Source organism: Culicoides brevitarsis, chromosome 1 (assembly GCF_036172545.1).
Source record: "Culicoides brevitarsis isolate CSIRO-B50_1 chromosome 1, AGI_CSIRO_Cbre_v1, whole genome shotgun sequence".
NCBI lineage: Eukaryota > Metazoa > Arthropoda > Insecta > Diptera > Ceratopogonidae > Culicoides > Culicoides brevitarsis.
Genome location: NC_087085.1, coordinates 18,222,576 through 18,238,110, shown reverse-complemented (window position 1 = coordinate 18,238,110; position 15,535 = coordinate 18,222,576). Strand labels below are relative to the sequence as shown.

Sequence of the window (15,535 nt, the reverse complement as noted above, 5' to 3'; positions counted from 1 at the left end):
TGTTTGAAACATTAAATATTAACAGTAAAGTTTTTTTTTGTTTTTTTTTTCGAGTATTTAAATTTATAGTATATTTTTTAATGATAAATGGAAGACATTGCACATTTTTTTTGTAATATATTTTTTTTGTATACCTTATAATATATATTTTAACGTTATTTTATTTTTTATTGTTTTTTTGTCATTTTTTAATTGATTTCTTATTAATTGTTTGTCGTTTTGGAAGACTTTTGATTTATAATTAGATTAATAATTAATGTAATATAAGTTAGATTGCCGTCGATGTGCAATCATAAAAAGCTTAAGCTAACGATATTTTGTAGCTAATAACCCGTTAAATCATTAACCTAAAAGGAATGTCAATCGTGTCTCATCTGTCGGCAGCATCCACAAATGCCCCTCATTGTATATTCTATCGATATGTTATAAATTCTACTCTTTTTCTCAAATGTAACAATTTACCATCGCATTCTTAAAGTCCAGTGATTTTTTTTAATAATAATTATTTTCAAGCATTATTCAAGGTTATCTTACAAGGAAACCAATACGGGGATAAAAGTCGCAATTTAAAACGGTAATCCAATTTCGAAAGCACTAATCATCGCGGATCCCGAATCATAGATGCCCACAACGCCAAACAGCAATCCAAGGAAAATAATGAAATAATCGTAGGCGATGGTTTTTTGGTCAAGAAGATGTCCCTTGAGTTTCAGGTGGAAGTAGCAAGGCCAAATGAAGCTTAACATGGTACCGGTGAAGCTGCCAATGAATCCCATGAGAATGGCAAAGTGCGGAATGAAGATCGCCATGAGAATCGTTCCCGTGATCAATCCGACGCGCCATGCGAGACCCCAAACTTTCAATTCGCCATCGAGTTCCCAAATCGACGGGAACGGAGTTTTCGGTTTGCCGCGGAATAATTGACGTTCGAGCAGCTCGAGAGCAGCAAAGTACGGCAAGGGGTAACTCAAAATCGCCTTAATGACGAGGAAAAGATTGACAATGGCCTTAAAACCGGTCGAATGGAGATTATTCGAGATGACCTGCTGCGTATCCGATTGGAAAGTGAGGAAGCAAACGTAGCCAAAGACAGCTTTGAAGACCGCCGCTGCAATGTGAGACCAATCAAGCATCCAGTTGAACTTGGATCGGTCTTCCATGTTGCCCTCCAAGGTGGGTAGGAAAATTTGTGAGGTGTACGAGAAGACAATGACGCCCAACGAGATGGGAAAATTCTTCAAATCCACGCCAATTTTCACTTTGGACCATCCCCAGTCGCCAATTTCGAGTAAGCAGTAGGCGAGTAATACGGCATTGACTACCAAGTGAGACATGGTGCACCAGAAGGAAAGTGCCGAGACCGTTTGAATTGACTTTAAGAATGCGAGGGGCATGAGTAGGGCGCCGCATAGCAACATCCATGAACGCGAATCGAGAGCACCTTCGGAAAAGGTACCTGACATCAAGTCACCGCAAACGACGACATACAAGATGCAAGTCATGAGAAGTTCGATAATTTGCGCGGTAAATACCATTCGAGCACCAACTCGTTTGCCGAAACAAACTTTTGCGATTGCCACGTAACTTTCGCGAACTCTTACTGGTTGTCCGGTTTGTGGATCAGGTTCGTAGAGGCATTCAACGAGAATCTAAAATAGATTTTTTTTAGTTTTAGAACTTTTTAAATAGAACTTTTTAAATAAGGCTCACCTTTCCCGTATAACAACAAATGTAAGCGATTCCAACCATGGCAATGATAGCCCAATAGCCGCCACGTAACACGGCGAACGGTAAATTGACGATAAACATTCCCTATTTAAAAAAAAAACAAAAATTGTTAAATTTTTTGAACGACATTAATGAAATTCAATACCTAGTTTTATTCAAAACAAAAAATGAAAAAAAAAAAAAATTAATAAAATTTTTTCATGTTTTAAAAAAAAAAAAAAAAAAAAAAAAAAAAAAAATAAAAAAATAAAATAATAAAAAAATAAATAAAAATAAATAAAATAAAATAATAAAAGAAATAAATAATTAAAATAGTATAATATTTATTTTTAATAATAAAATAAAAATATTTTTTAATAAATTTAATTTAAATATTTTTAAAAACTTATAAAAATTTATTAAAAAAGTTAAATTGACGTAAAAATTATTTTTTCTTAATTTTTTTTTTATTTTTTTAAATTTTTTAAATTAAGTATCGGACAAAACTATTGAATTCATCTAAAATATAATGAAATTTCCTTACTTGAATAGCATTCGTAACATTCCACGCTGCCTGAATTTCGGTAATTTTGATGCCCGGTGCCCCGCCTTCGCCTCCGCCAGCAAAGGAATCCGAATCAACTGAATCGATACTTCCTTGTTTTTCCACGAATGACGTCGTTTGGTATTGCGTTTGGTGTTCGACGCCATCCTGCTCATGGAATGCCGCTGGATTCGTAAAGGGATTCAGGGGATTCATCTCGCACGGTTCCGTCCCTTGATATCCTTCGGATGCGAAACCGCCATTGCCAAGACTTCCATAATCTGAGTTTTTAGAACATTTTTTAGTACAAAAGCCGTACAAACAACCAGACGCACGCGACAAACTCACCTTGTTGTTGCTCTGCGAATCCGTCACTTTGCTGCGGCCTTGGCGGAACGTTTGGTGCGCCACTTCCGCCGGGCTGTTGGTACTCGCTCTGTCTCGATTTGTGCGGCAAATGCTGAACCGCCGTTTGCATCGCAACATTTAGCACATTTTTCACGGGCAGTTGCTTCAAGTTGTCGAGAAATGCCATTTTTACGGGTTTTTTGATTTAATCTCTATTGATTTTTTTTTCTTATTTTTGGAAGACTTTTGTGATTTCTTGGAATCTTAAATTTTACTTAACCTTAATTAATAATTTTTCTTAATTATTATTGGAAGACTTTTTGTCTGCGTGATATTTAATTATTATTTTTTAAAGAATTTCGTATCATTTAGATCGATACGAAATACGAGAAAACCCAAAACTAAAACTCCAAAAGAAGATTTTTACAAATTTCCATCATTTTCACTTTTATCGATTTTTTTCAGCAAATATGTTCCGTACGCGGAAGGATTGTCCACCTGTAATAAATCCAAAATTTCATACATCCAAAATGTTTTTAGGCAAAATTTAATGGTTTTTACCTTTTTTGTCGCGTAACTTTTCCCGTCAAATGGAAATTCGATAGAAATTTCAAAGAATTCTCACTAAAAATAATTTTAAAACAGAACCAATAAAATTTTTCCTTATATACTATGAGAAGAAAATTATGTACTAAATGTGAGATGACAGATGCTGCATCTACGAGTCCTTCATCGCATACGAAAAATATTAGTGTTCAATGCAACATGGAGGATGGAGCGTGCGCGAGTAGTTGACTTCTGGTACATTGTGGAAAAATTCCCTTTTGAAAAACGGAAAATGGCGCGTATCTTCTTGAATTTCATAAACAAAAAACTTTCTAAATGAAAAAAAACGCAAGAAACGCGAGTCAAAATATAAATAAAAATTATAAAAATTATGAAAGAAATGTCTTACGTGATCCTTGTCAAAACACTAAAAAACGGTATAAAAGCAGTTGTTACTTAAAATTTCTGTTTAAATTAAATTTTTCAGTGATTCTAGTAACAATGAAGACATTGTTGGTACTTTTCAGTGTGATTTTTGTTGTTTTGGCAAATCAAACAGCTTCTCCAGTGCCAGATTCTTCAGAGCCGCCAACAACTCCTACTTCAGCTCCAACGACAACTTCAGCTCCAACGACAACTTTTGCGCCAACGACACCACTTCCAACCGTTACCGAGGCTCCTGTTCCGCCACACGATTTTCTCGGAAGAATCCGCACCAAAAGTGGCGACAGAACGAAAGAATGCAGCGTTGCCGTGATTACTCCAACGAACGTCATTTGTGCCCCGAGTTGTACATTTTTCGAGAAAGACAAGGCACATAATGTCACCTACGAAATCTGCTATAACCACGCTAAATATGTGAATGAATACAACGAAAAAGATTGTCGCACTTTGCATTACGAATACAAGCCAGGAGTGGATTTCACGGAAACGCCGAAGGATGAACAAAAGGAATTGCGAGTGGTGGCGATTGAGGATATTTCGTTGTTTGAGTTGCGAGAAGATCGGGAATTTGAGCTCGGGGAAGACACGATTTTGCCAATTATTTATCCGCTTGCCACTGTCAGTGAGTTGGAAAATCTCGAGGGATTCGTCGTGAGTTGGAATGGTAAGTTTTTGCAAATTTTCTTCCTTTGACCTCTATTTAAAAAAGTTAAAAACCCAGAAAATTTCATTAAATATTAACTTTTTTTGGTTTGAAAAATTTAATATTTTAAAAAAATTATTTTTAACATTTTTTTTAATCAAAAATAATTTTATTTTAATAAAATTTAATATAAAATAATTAAGTCACTTAAGTCAAAATTAAGTTGAATTAATTATATTACAATTTTTTTTCAAATCATATATTTTTAATATTTTTTTTCCTAGAATTCGATTGGAAATCTAAAAATAAAATTAGTTTATGACTTATTTCAGTTTAATATTGAACTTAAACTTAAGTTAAAAGATCTTTTTAACTTAACTTAGTTTAAGTTTAGGGCTTAATTAATTTTTTAAGATTTTTTAGTAAAACTTTAAAGTTTTTGTAGTTTTAATTTTTTTTATCAGCTGAAAAAATTTTAAGTCAAAAGCAAAAAATTATTGATTTAACCTTAAAAATTAAGAAAGACACTAAAATTTTGGATTGTTGACCATTTTTTAGATTTTTTTTTTTAAATTTGTTGTCAAACTTTGTGAATTAATTCAACTTATTTCTAGCACTGCTTTTTGAAATTTTTTAATTTTTTTTTAAAACTTTTTATTTAAATGTTCCGAATCAAATTTAAAATATTTTTTTTTAATTTTTAAGAAAAAAAAGTTCGAAATTAAAAAAAAAATTTTTCCAGGAACTGAAGTCGCTTACGACTACTACGACGTAAAACCATCAGACCAACCTGCTGATAACACTCTCGCCATGGACAAAGTTTACTTCTATACCAAAAATGAACTTAACCAAGTCTATCGAAATGGAGCTCCGTTTGTTGTGCGAGGACACGGCAACTCTACCTACCTTATGGGCATCATGGATCCCGAAGATCACGCGCATAACAGATTCACCTTCGTGCCAAGTTGCTTCGAGAAAGCGTCACAAGATGAACCGGCCCATGTAGTTTTCGAGAGCGAAGACGCGAATCGGGAGAAGCGTGGAGCGAAAAAATACAAAAGAGAACCAGATTCCGTGTCAAAATTATGTCATGCAGTTGCGGAAGGGTTCAAGTCACTAGTACAGATTATCGCTGCTGTGGCAAACGTTTTTTAAGAGCAATATTTCGTTTAGTTTTATTTTGTCTAAATTATTAAATGATAACATGCGTTCTATATAATTCACATAGTAATGTTATTATAGTGTTTTTATGTGTAAAACATTCAGCTTAAAATTTAATTAGTATATCTATGAAGGAAAAAAAAGAGAAAAATAGAAAATTTTTAATTTATTTTTTTTTGTATGTCATATTATGTTGATTAGTCCTGTAATTTACTCAAAGTCTTTCTCCCAGCTCTCGTCCGAGGTGGATGACAGATCGACTTCCTTCTTCTTGCCTGTCGTTTGAGCCTTTCCCTGGTTTTTGTTGTTTGCATTGGTAGCATTTTGCTTGTTTCCCTTGTTGTTTTGGTTGCCGTTATTCGATTTGCGGTTGGATTTCGATGCCTGTGACGCATTGCTGTTGTTAGCGGGCGTGGATTTTGTCGGGTTTTTCTTGTTATTGGAAGTTTTTTCTTGTTTTTTGGAATTTTGTTGACCTTTTATCTCCTGCTCGTACTCCTCGAGAAGTCGAGCTTGCTCTTCTTCGGACAACTCAATGTTGGCAGCGCAAATGTCTTCTTCCCATTTTTGAAGTTCCTCTGAAATAGTGAAAATTTGAGTGAATTTTCTTTGAAAATTAAATCGCTCTAAATTTATTTTAATTTTTTTGTGCAAAAATTTTATAAAATGACAATCAATGACAATTTAATCAATTTTTAATGGAGTAAAAAAAATATTTGTGACTTTTAAATATTTTGAAATTTTTTTAAAAATTGATTTTCGAACATTTCAAGTTAAAAAAAATTATAAATAAAATAAAATAAAATATTTAAGTAAACAAATAAAATTTGATAAAAATATTTAAAAAATTAATAAAAAATGTTTCAATAAGATTTTTGTTTAATTAATTATCAATAAGTTTTTAAAAATTCAAAATATGGTAAAAATTTTCTAAAAAAATTTTTTTTGCCTGATTAAATTTTCTGATTTTATTTTTTTTTTTGCCTGACTTTAAAATTAAAGAAAATAATTATGAAATAAATTTTTAAAGGCATTTTTCCAATAAATAAAATTTCTTACCTTCCTCAGTCAACGGTGGCTGTGCTTTTGGTTGCTCCGTTTGGACAATAATCGTGTCGGGTACCGTTGGTTTCGTGGAACTCGCTTCCGCTTCAGCCTTGCGTGCTACCGCCTCCGCATTGGCAACCGCATCTTCCAACAATGCCTTTTTGAACAAATACCGCTTCCAAAACTCCATGTGTGACACTTTATCAGGCACTAGACTAAGATACTTTTCATTCAAAATTTGACTATTTGTGAGTTGTTTCGTTAAACGAGGCTCCGTAAACTGCTCCTGCTCGACAATTTCGAGCCAGCGTTTGTATTGCGGTGCCAATTCGTCAACAGGCTCTTGCACGTACGTGGCGTCGTTCGCTTGCAACTCAGCCAAATGCTTTGCGAAGCCAGTTAAGGTAACGGAGCCGTCTTTCGTGATCATAATTGCTTCAGCTTCCTCGTCTTCGACCGGAGGCACAAGCACATCCGATACCTGTCCGAGGAAACTACTGATGCTCTTTTTCATGACATTTACCGTGGAATCTTCCTGATTGAGTCCCAGGACTTCGGAAGCGACGGAAGCCTCTTCCTTGATAACTGTCGACAGCTCACCGAGATCCGCTTTGACGGCTTCCAAGACGGAAAAACTCTTCGTTTTGGCATTTTCGAGGAGTCCCCATCCCCAGGAACCCCAAGATCCGCCTTTGGAAGCCTCTTCGGGCTTTGCAGTGGTGGTCGATGGTGATGACGACGTTGACGGAACCGGATCGTCAGCTGGAGTAATCGATGTCTGTTCCACGGCAGCTGAAACCCTGCAATAATTAATGCATTAGTCAGACTTTTCAACTGAATTTAAGGTAAATATTTGTAAAAATTTGCAAAAACACACTTCGTTTATCAAAATTGGTGACACAAAAAATATTAATGACGTCGCGTAACAAAGAACGATGGATAAATTTCACAAAAAATGGGGAAATACTTACTCTTCTTCCATGTTTTAACACTTAAAAACTATCACAAATGTTCAAATGTACTTTGATTAATGTAAAAATGCTCAATTAATGCAAAATAACATGCATTTCTCAATTTTCCTCGAGGATTTTTTAATGTAAATAATGGACTGTTTTGTTGACGTTAATTCAAGTACAGTGAAAATTCTCTAAATGGGCACATTAATTTTCTATTATGAAATTTCAATCAAAGTAATTTGAAATTTTTAATAATTTGAACTATTTTAATAGAAATAAAAGAATAATTATCTAAAAATCATTCATTAGAGAGGAAGAATTGAAAGTTTTGAAATTTTTTTAAAAATATTTTATTAAATTTTCATCATTTTTGTACTTTTGAAAATTTTTGATGAAAACGTAAAATTTCAAAGCAATTAGCTCAATATTTAAAATAAACTTCAATTACAAATTTCCTATGAAAAATTCAAGATTTTCATTGATTTTAAAAAATTTGGTAAAAATAAATTTAAATTTTTATGCTTCATTTATAGAAATTTTACAGTATCTCGTTAGTTCAACATTTTACCACATTATACTTAATGGCGTGACGACAGATTTTTTTCAATTTATTTGACCGTTAATATTGTATAAAAAAATTTTAAGCAACATAAAGTGTCAATTTGAAATATAATACATTTTATTTAACGAATTAATTAAAAACGAGTTTTTTTTATGTTTTTCAATTATTTAATTCACTTAAAAAAATGAAAAAAAAATTAAATGTTGATTTTCTTATTCTTTAACTCAAATTACGAGTATGAGAAAACTTTTAAAGATAACAAAACTATGCATTTTCACAAAACTTTTTCGAAAAGTAATTTGAGAAAATTCCGCCAACACGATTCTTTCAAGAAAACCCTGCTATTCGATACATTTTCACATAAAATAATTAAATAACTGTTTATGTTCATTGTAGATATATGTTAATGTAATAATTATCTTAAATTACATGCCCCAATTAATTATAGGACAATGCGTCCTTAGTTACTTAATTAGAACAATCATAATTAATTAGTTTAAAAACATTTGCTTGTAATTAATTATTATTTTATTTGGCAGGATGTTCAAGTGTAAATATGTCATTTTGTTTATTTTGATTAAAATTTCGTTTTATCACGTTTTATAAAAGCGATAAAGAAGAGAAAAATAAATATTTTTAACGACTGAATTTATTTTAATGTTTTAAAGGACTCTTTTTTTACGATTATTATGCGTAAGACAAATAAAATATGTAAATTCAAAATAAATATTTTAATGTTTATTTTTGTAATTTATCATTTTTGTTACATTTTGTAATTTTTATTGGTGTAATGAATATTAAATGGAGTTCCTCATTTTTGATGTAATTTAATTTAAATTTATATCGCAATATTTTTTAAATAAATTCATTAATGAATGGTGAGTTTATTTAATTTAGTTGAATGGTTAAATAATAATCAAAAGTGTTTAATAATAAATAATGTTAAGTTGATAAATAATTCAAATTATAAATATTTTAATTCAATTAATTATTAAATTACCAGTAAATTTAAATAATTTTGTCAAGTAGTAGAATTTAAAAATATTTTTTTAAATTTAATGAAAAAATATTTTTTTTTTACAATTTTTTTTTTATTTGGCTAATTTTTTAATTTAAACAATAAAAAATGAAAATATTTTTTTTGCGTGATTTTTGTTGCTTTATTATTTAATTTTAATGTATATTTTTGATCAAATCATAAAAAAATTAATTATTTTAATTGTTGCAATAAAAATAGCAATTTTAAACAAAAACATGTTCTTAACTTAAATTTCTTTAATACTTTCCATTTCACTAAAACCCTGACAAAAATTAATTGTTAAATTACTTATTCTACCATAAAACCTTAATTAGAATGGCAGAAATTTACAAGGAAACGCACGATAATGTTCAATCAATAAAGTCACAGAGACACATTTAATGTGTCTACGAGTAATGCAATTAAACATATTCTCGCACCATGAACAAGTTCTCTGAAGTGGACAGCAGTGAAACCAAACAATTTGATTTTCAAAAGTAATTGTTATGCATTGACGATGTCGTTAGTCGACACATAGTTATCAACGCATAGACACACACTCGCATGCAAGTTTCTCCTTTCTGGACAACATTATCAAGAAAGTTCAAAGTTTGTGGACAGTTAAATGACAATTTTAGTGTAATAATTTGCTGGAAGAGTGCACGTCTGTTTGACTTTTGTTACCGCAATCGGGTTTTATTGTTGCAAGAATGCTGTCTCGTCTATTAAAAAAGTGAGTAAAATTTCATCTAATTAAGCAGAAGAACAAAAGATGATAGTAAATTATTTTTCAATTATAAAAAAAAATCAAGTGCAAAATTCTTTATCTTCACTTTTGCACCGCACAACAGACCTCGAGCATCATCAATTACGGAAAAAAGCACTTTTCACACACACACACATTAAATCTGCTCTGTAATCATGGTTCACAGTAAAAAATCTACGTTACGCGGCATAAGACGTGATGCGAGATGTCTAAAATTACATTTTTGGGTTTTTTGGAGTTCAGTCCCAAAAAAAATTCAAATAAATTTAGCAATTAAAGAATTTTTATTTTTCGAGGTGCCTCGAAATTTATGAAAATATCAATTTTTTCGAGAATTCCTAATTAATTAATTTTAATTTTAAAATTTGATTTCAGTTTTATTAAAATTTTTGATTAATTAGCTAATTATTGCATATTTTGGGGAAAAAATATAAATTTTCTTTGAGAATTTTTAAAATTTTAATTTTTTCTTCAAATTTTAGATTATTTCAAACCATTTTTTATTGATAATATTGAAATAAACATAAAACTCGAATTTTTGGTTGAAACTTCATAGAAAACTGTTGTTTCTAATTTCCGAATAACCAATTCAAGATTTGAGCAAGTTGTAGGATTTTTTCTCGGGAATATGCTTCATGATGAAAAAGGATTTAAATTAAACGACAAATAATTAAATTTAATTTTTTTTACAAAAAAATTAAGCCACAAATTAATTTTTGGGCAATTTTAAAGTTTAAAATTTAATTTTAATTTTAAATTTAAATTTTAGTTTTTAATTAATTGAAAATAAAAAAAAAAATGAATTAAAAATTGTTCAAAACTCTTAAAATTTTTTTTTAAATATTATTCTTTGATTTTCAAATTCTTTAATTTTTGGAAAATAATTTTTAAAAAAATTAAAATTTGCAAAAACTTCTTTTGAATAGTTGAAGGGCTTATTTTTCATAAGAAAGTTTAATAGAAAACCAAAAAATGTGAATATTTCACGTCTCGCACCGTATCTCAAGCTACGTAACGTACATTTACCACTATGTGGCAAAGGTGCCTTATACACATTACCATCAACTCCTCATTCTCTCCGCTGTCAGCAACTTTTCATCCTTTTAATACTCTTTTTGCAGCAGAGATGAGTGAGTAAATATTTTTTTAATTAAAACTTCACACTGATTTCGTGTGTTGTTGCTGCTGCTGCTGCTGTTGCTTGTTGTCAGAATAATGAGCGTCGTGTGTCGCTTTCGTCTGGCTCGAACCTTATTCTCGATTGTTTTATTTTGCGATTAATTCTCGGAAACCCAACATTTTTTTAGCAGGAAAATGCATTACTACGTCAAGTGATCCTATCAAGTCAAGATTGAAAGTTTATTTCCAACCACAATATTTTTCCTCTTATTTCATCGGAATTATTTCTTTCAACGTAAATCTAGATCGGATGTCACTGTCCTTTGAACAAAACAACCATAAGTGTAAGTGTTTTTATGTGTGCGGCGTTAAAGTGATTGATTGAATATTCGAGAAGATACGAGAGAGACAACGAAAAATAATAAAAAAGGGTCGAATATAATTTTGTTTTGGACGGAAGATCAAAACTTCTCATGATAAATATTCAAGTACTTATTTTTTTTTGTCTCCGGTTTTTTTTCCTTTGGTAATGCGATAAAGTGACTTCTCGAAACGAGCATAAATAAAAGTAAATTTTCCAGCAATTACACACCCACATGTCAATGATTCAATTTTTGTTCGGAGCGAAACGAAGAAAGTGATAAGAGCTTCACTTGCACGGATTCCTCGCCATCCGCTTCAATTTCTTGTGTTTTTGTTGTTGTTTATATTGACGTCAATCACTCGATCGCTCGCAGAATCCCTAAACAAAAATATTGTTCAAATAATTTAATAATCATAAATAAACAAGCGATGCGATTAAATATAATTTTTTTTTTGTGCAAAAAAGTAAATAGTGTACGCTAAAAATGTCATTTCGCGGTAAACAACTCTCGTTTTGTATTAAAATGATGATGCAAGAGATCATGCGGGGTTAAAAATGTCTAATGTGGGTTCCCTGGCGATTAATTGTCTGCTTTTGAATTTCTTCGAGATTTCGTGGAAAAAGAGACATCTCGACATTGATATGATACCTTGTAATTCGAAAAGCAGATAAATGCTTAAAATATCAAAACACAAACAAAAAACTTTTAACTTGATTTCCGGAAAATTATTTATTATAATTTTAAATAATTTTACGTTTCAGTATTTTACAATTTTAATATAATTAAAAACTTTCCACCTGCTATCATTTCAGCACAAGTCACTAATTGGCACAAGTTAGTCGTTTTCTGTTTCAAACAATTTTGTTATCATTAATAGAATTTGTAGCAAAAAATAAAAAGTTTGTGCATCTGTAAAATTAGAAAATCAAAAATCTGTGCAAAATTATCTTTTCATGTCATTTTCTCTTGAATAAACTTTGTACCTATCTGTCTGTCTGTATCAAAAAATGAACAAATTAAGTAAACATCATTCATGGCATCGTACACTTTTCAATAACTTTTCTGTGAGCTTTACTGGAAAAGTACATTTGAATAAAGTAAAATCAACATTTTGACTTGCAAATGACGAATTTTCATGTCTTTTTTGGCAGAGATGGGTGAAACATGTGAGTTTTTGTATCAGTTTTATGATTTTTTTTTTAAATTCGTAGAAAGAGTTAAATTTGAAAATGATGAAATTATTAAGATCATCAAAATTTCAAGGCTTTAAATTTTTAATTAAAAATAAAATTTTTTAAATTCAATTTTTTTAATTTCAAAATAATATTAAATTTTTAATTTTTTTAAAAATTAAATTTTTAATTAAAATTGAAATTTTTAATTAAAATTTAAATTTAATTTAAATGCGGTTAAAATGTTTTTTTCAAATTCAATAGAAATTTTTAATTGATTCAATATTGATTCAAAACTGAGAATAATTTATTTTTTTTTAAATTTGTTAATTTACGTCAATTAACTTAAGTTAAGTATAGTACAAAAAATTATTTTCCAAAAATTAATCAAAAAAAATAAAAAATAAAATAAATTAAAAATTTTCCCAAAATTAATTAAAAATATGAGAATATTTTTTTAAAGAACTTTTTAAGTTAATTTTTTTTTTAATAATTTTTCTCAAACTTAAGCTTAAACTTTTTTTTTAGTTTTTATTTTTGAAATTTTACCGTTTTAAAAAAAATTTTTTGAAAAATTTTTTTACATCTTTTTTAAAAAAGTTCATAAGAAATTTCATATTCAGAAAAATTATGAATTATAAAAAAAAACTGAAATCCGTTAAAAAAATGGAAAAAAAATATTTTTTTTTAAATCAACAGAAATTTATAAAATTAACGCACAAAAAAAGATTAAAATTTTTGCTCCGTTTTATAAAATGATGAAATTTGTTATTTCAATCTATTATTTTTACACATCTGAATTTTTCCTTGACATCCGCCTATGAATCATATCTGAAAAAAATTACCAAACAAATCATTCACAATACAAATTCTTATGAATTTTGAAAGGATTAAAGAACCAAATGAACAACAAAAATTCTATAAACTTTTCTCAAATATTTGTTTTCATTCCAAGACTTGCACCCTCGTATGTGCGTAAATCTTCTTTTACGTAAGCCAATTTCACAATCACTTGATGCAATCTGTGACAATGACGTCCTCCGAGCATTCCGTTCGTAACTGACACTTCATAACAACAAAACCCAACAAAATTTTAATATTTTAAGTAAGTGGTGCCGCGCCGTTCGAGCGTAGTGTATACTTAAAGGATTTGAAACTTTTTACTCTGCCTGCCACTCGACTTGGGGTGATACTCTTGAATAAAAACAAAGAACTTGTAATGGCATCTCGAATTACAAACAAATTAATGTCAAGTTTAATCCTATTTACATTTTAACACTCAGTCCTTTAAGTTATCAGTGCGGCGAGACTTTACTTTAAATTGTCAAAGTTCATAGAAGGAACGTGCTCTTTTGACCTTTAATTTGTTTGTCGTTTTGATGATAAATTTGTTTATGTGGAGTAATTAGATGCAAAATAAAATTTTGCAATTTTGTTTATTTTTTAACGGAAATTAATGCACGACACGTTTCGCCATAGCGCCTTTTCGACGAAGATCTTAATTGGCAGTTCTTGGCAATTTCGTGTCATTAAAAAACAATTTCTTCGCAATTTCTCTCGGAAAAATATCCGGAAGCAATTCAAAATAATTATTTACCTATCGCGCATCAAAGACGAATGACGACGATAGAACTTTGGCATTGAGTCCGCATTGAAGTGTGCGTCTAAAGTTCATGTGTCTTGTGATAAGAAAGCGTCGAGAAATCGCGTCGCATGTCTGCATGTCGATCGGCATCAACGAGCGATCGCAAAATAAATAAATAAATAAAAATGAATTAACGTTAACGAGAATCAAATGACGACGACATACACACCCACGGTAGTTAGGGGGGACATAAGAACAACAAAAATAAATAAATACCTGACCTTGCTTCTTCTTCGCCGTTGTACCGAAACAACCTTGATAATGAACTGTTTTTTGGCAATTTCCCTCTCTTCCTCTCTAACGCTTATCAAATATTTTTTTTTATTAACTTTAATTTAAATAATTTCATTATTGAATAAAAATTTTTCAATAAACCCGGTGATAGCAGTAAAAATTTAAGAATCCGAGTTTATTACCTTTTTCTCTGATATCGACACACTTTTATTGCGGAAAAGGTCGAACTGGGTGACACCGGCGTCATTCATTCAATGATTATATTGTATTTTCTAAAAGAGAATTAAATTAAATATTAAATCGCGATAGTAACTCCCCATGAATTCTGTGTCATAAAATTTCAAGTAAAACATAAAATCGATTGGATTTTGGCGGTGGATGGTGTAACTAAGCAACTCGTCAATTTACTGTCGCATGCCAGCAGCAACTGGTTTTTTTTTATAGCTGTTTATTTTGTAAAATTTTATTTGCGTTTTGTTTACAGCGAAATTACAGCGTCAAATCTGACCTGCTAAAATCTATTTTTTCGTTCCATTAAATTTGGGAACAACAAAATTTCTCTCTACCAAAGTTGCTAATTTTCAGTGCGACGACGACGACGACAACAACATTTTTAATTGGCCATTAAAGTAGCTGCGAAACCAATAAAACAGCACTTTTATAGCTACTTGATAGTCAATAAAGATGATGAAAGAATTTGAAAATTCGTCGTTTAGAAAAATTTTAAATCAAAAAAGAGGAGAAGGGGACGACACATTAATTTTATTAATGGAAGTTCTTGGGGAGAAAAAGTTGTTTGGCAAACGTTCTTGAACTACGTAGCAAAAAAAAAATTTTTATGGCACCTAATCTAAAAAACATCTTATCACAGACGGTGCTGACCAAGCCAAAAAAAATGACAAAAATTTGGCGTATTAATTGACGGTCATTATCTAATCCTAAAATATAATAATAATCTTTTAGAATTGCGTGATAATTTCGGGCAGGCGACCTTTTTCAAAGATATTCAATTATTATTATCCTTGACCATGAAAATCAATAAAGCGCTTTTCTGACCGATATTGAAGCAAAAAACAAAAGTTAGACAGACAAACATTCAAAAAACATGAAATTTAAAAAAAAATGTCTCAAAGGAAATAGATTTCTGCTGATTCCGCTGATAAAAATGACAACAATCCAATCAATGAATAGGCTTTAGATACGTTCGTGTTATCACACTCTTTGGACTGTTGCAGTGCGATTAGGTTGACATCAACTG

The 15,535-nt window shown here is 30.4% G+C and overlaps 2 protein-coding genes across 2 annotated transcripts; both read right to left on the bottom strand.

The window, feature by feature from the left end:
* Nucleotides 1-261: 261 nt before the first annotated feature.
* Nucleotides 262-3,277, bottom strand: LOC134826958 (vesicular inhibitory amino acid transporter). The gene is made up of 5 exons (XM_063839472.1): nucleotides 3,161-3,277; nucleotides 2,600-3,097; nucleotides 2,252-2,532; nucleotides 1,711-1,812; nucleotides 262-1,649 (listed from the first exon to the last, which is right to left on the bottom strand). The coding sequence occupies exons 2-5, from the start codon at nucleotides 2,784-2,786 to the stop codon at nucleotides 567-569; spliced, it is 1,653 nt and encodes a 550-aa protein (XP_063695542.1). The 5' UTR covers nucleotides 2,787-3,097; nucleotides 3,161-3,277; the 3' UTR covers nucleotides 262-566.
* Nucleotides 3,278-5,379: 2,102 nt separating this feature from the next.
* On the bottom strand, nucleotides 5,380-7,551 carry LOC134836460 (BSD domain-containing protein 1-A-like). The gene is made up of 3 exons (XM_063851665.1): nucleotides 7,412-7,551; nucleotides 6,453-7,240; nucleotides 5,380-5,971 (listed from the first exon to the last, which is right to left on the bottom strand). The coding sequence occupies exons 1-3, from the start codon at nucleotides 7,420-7,422 to the stop codon at nucleotides 5,604-5,606; spliced, it is 1,167 nt and encodes a 388-aa protein (XP_063707735.1). The 5' UTR covers nucleotides 7,423-7,551; the 3' UTR covers nucleotides 5,380-5,603.
* Nucleotides 7,552-15,535: the final 7,984 nt, after the last annotated feature.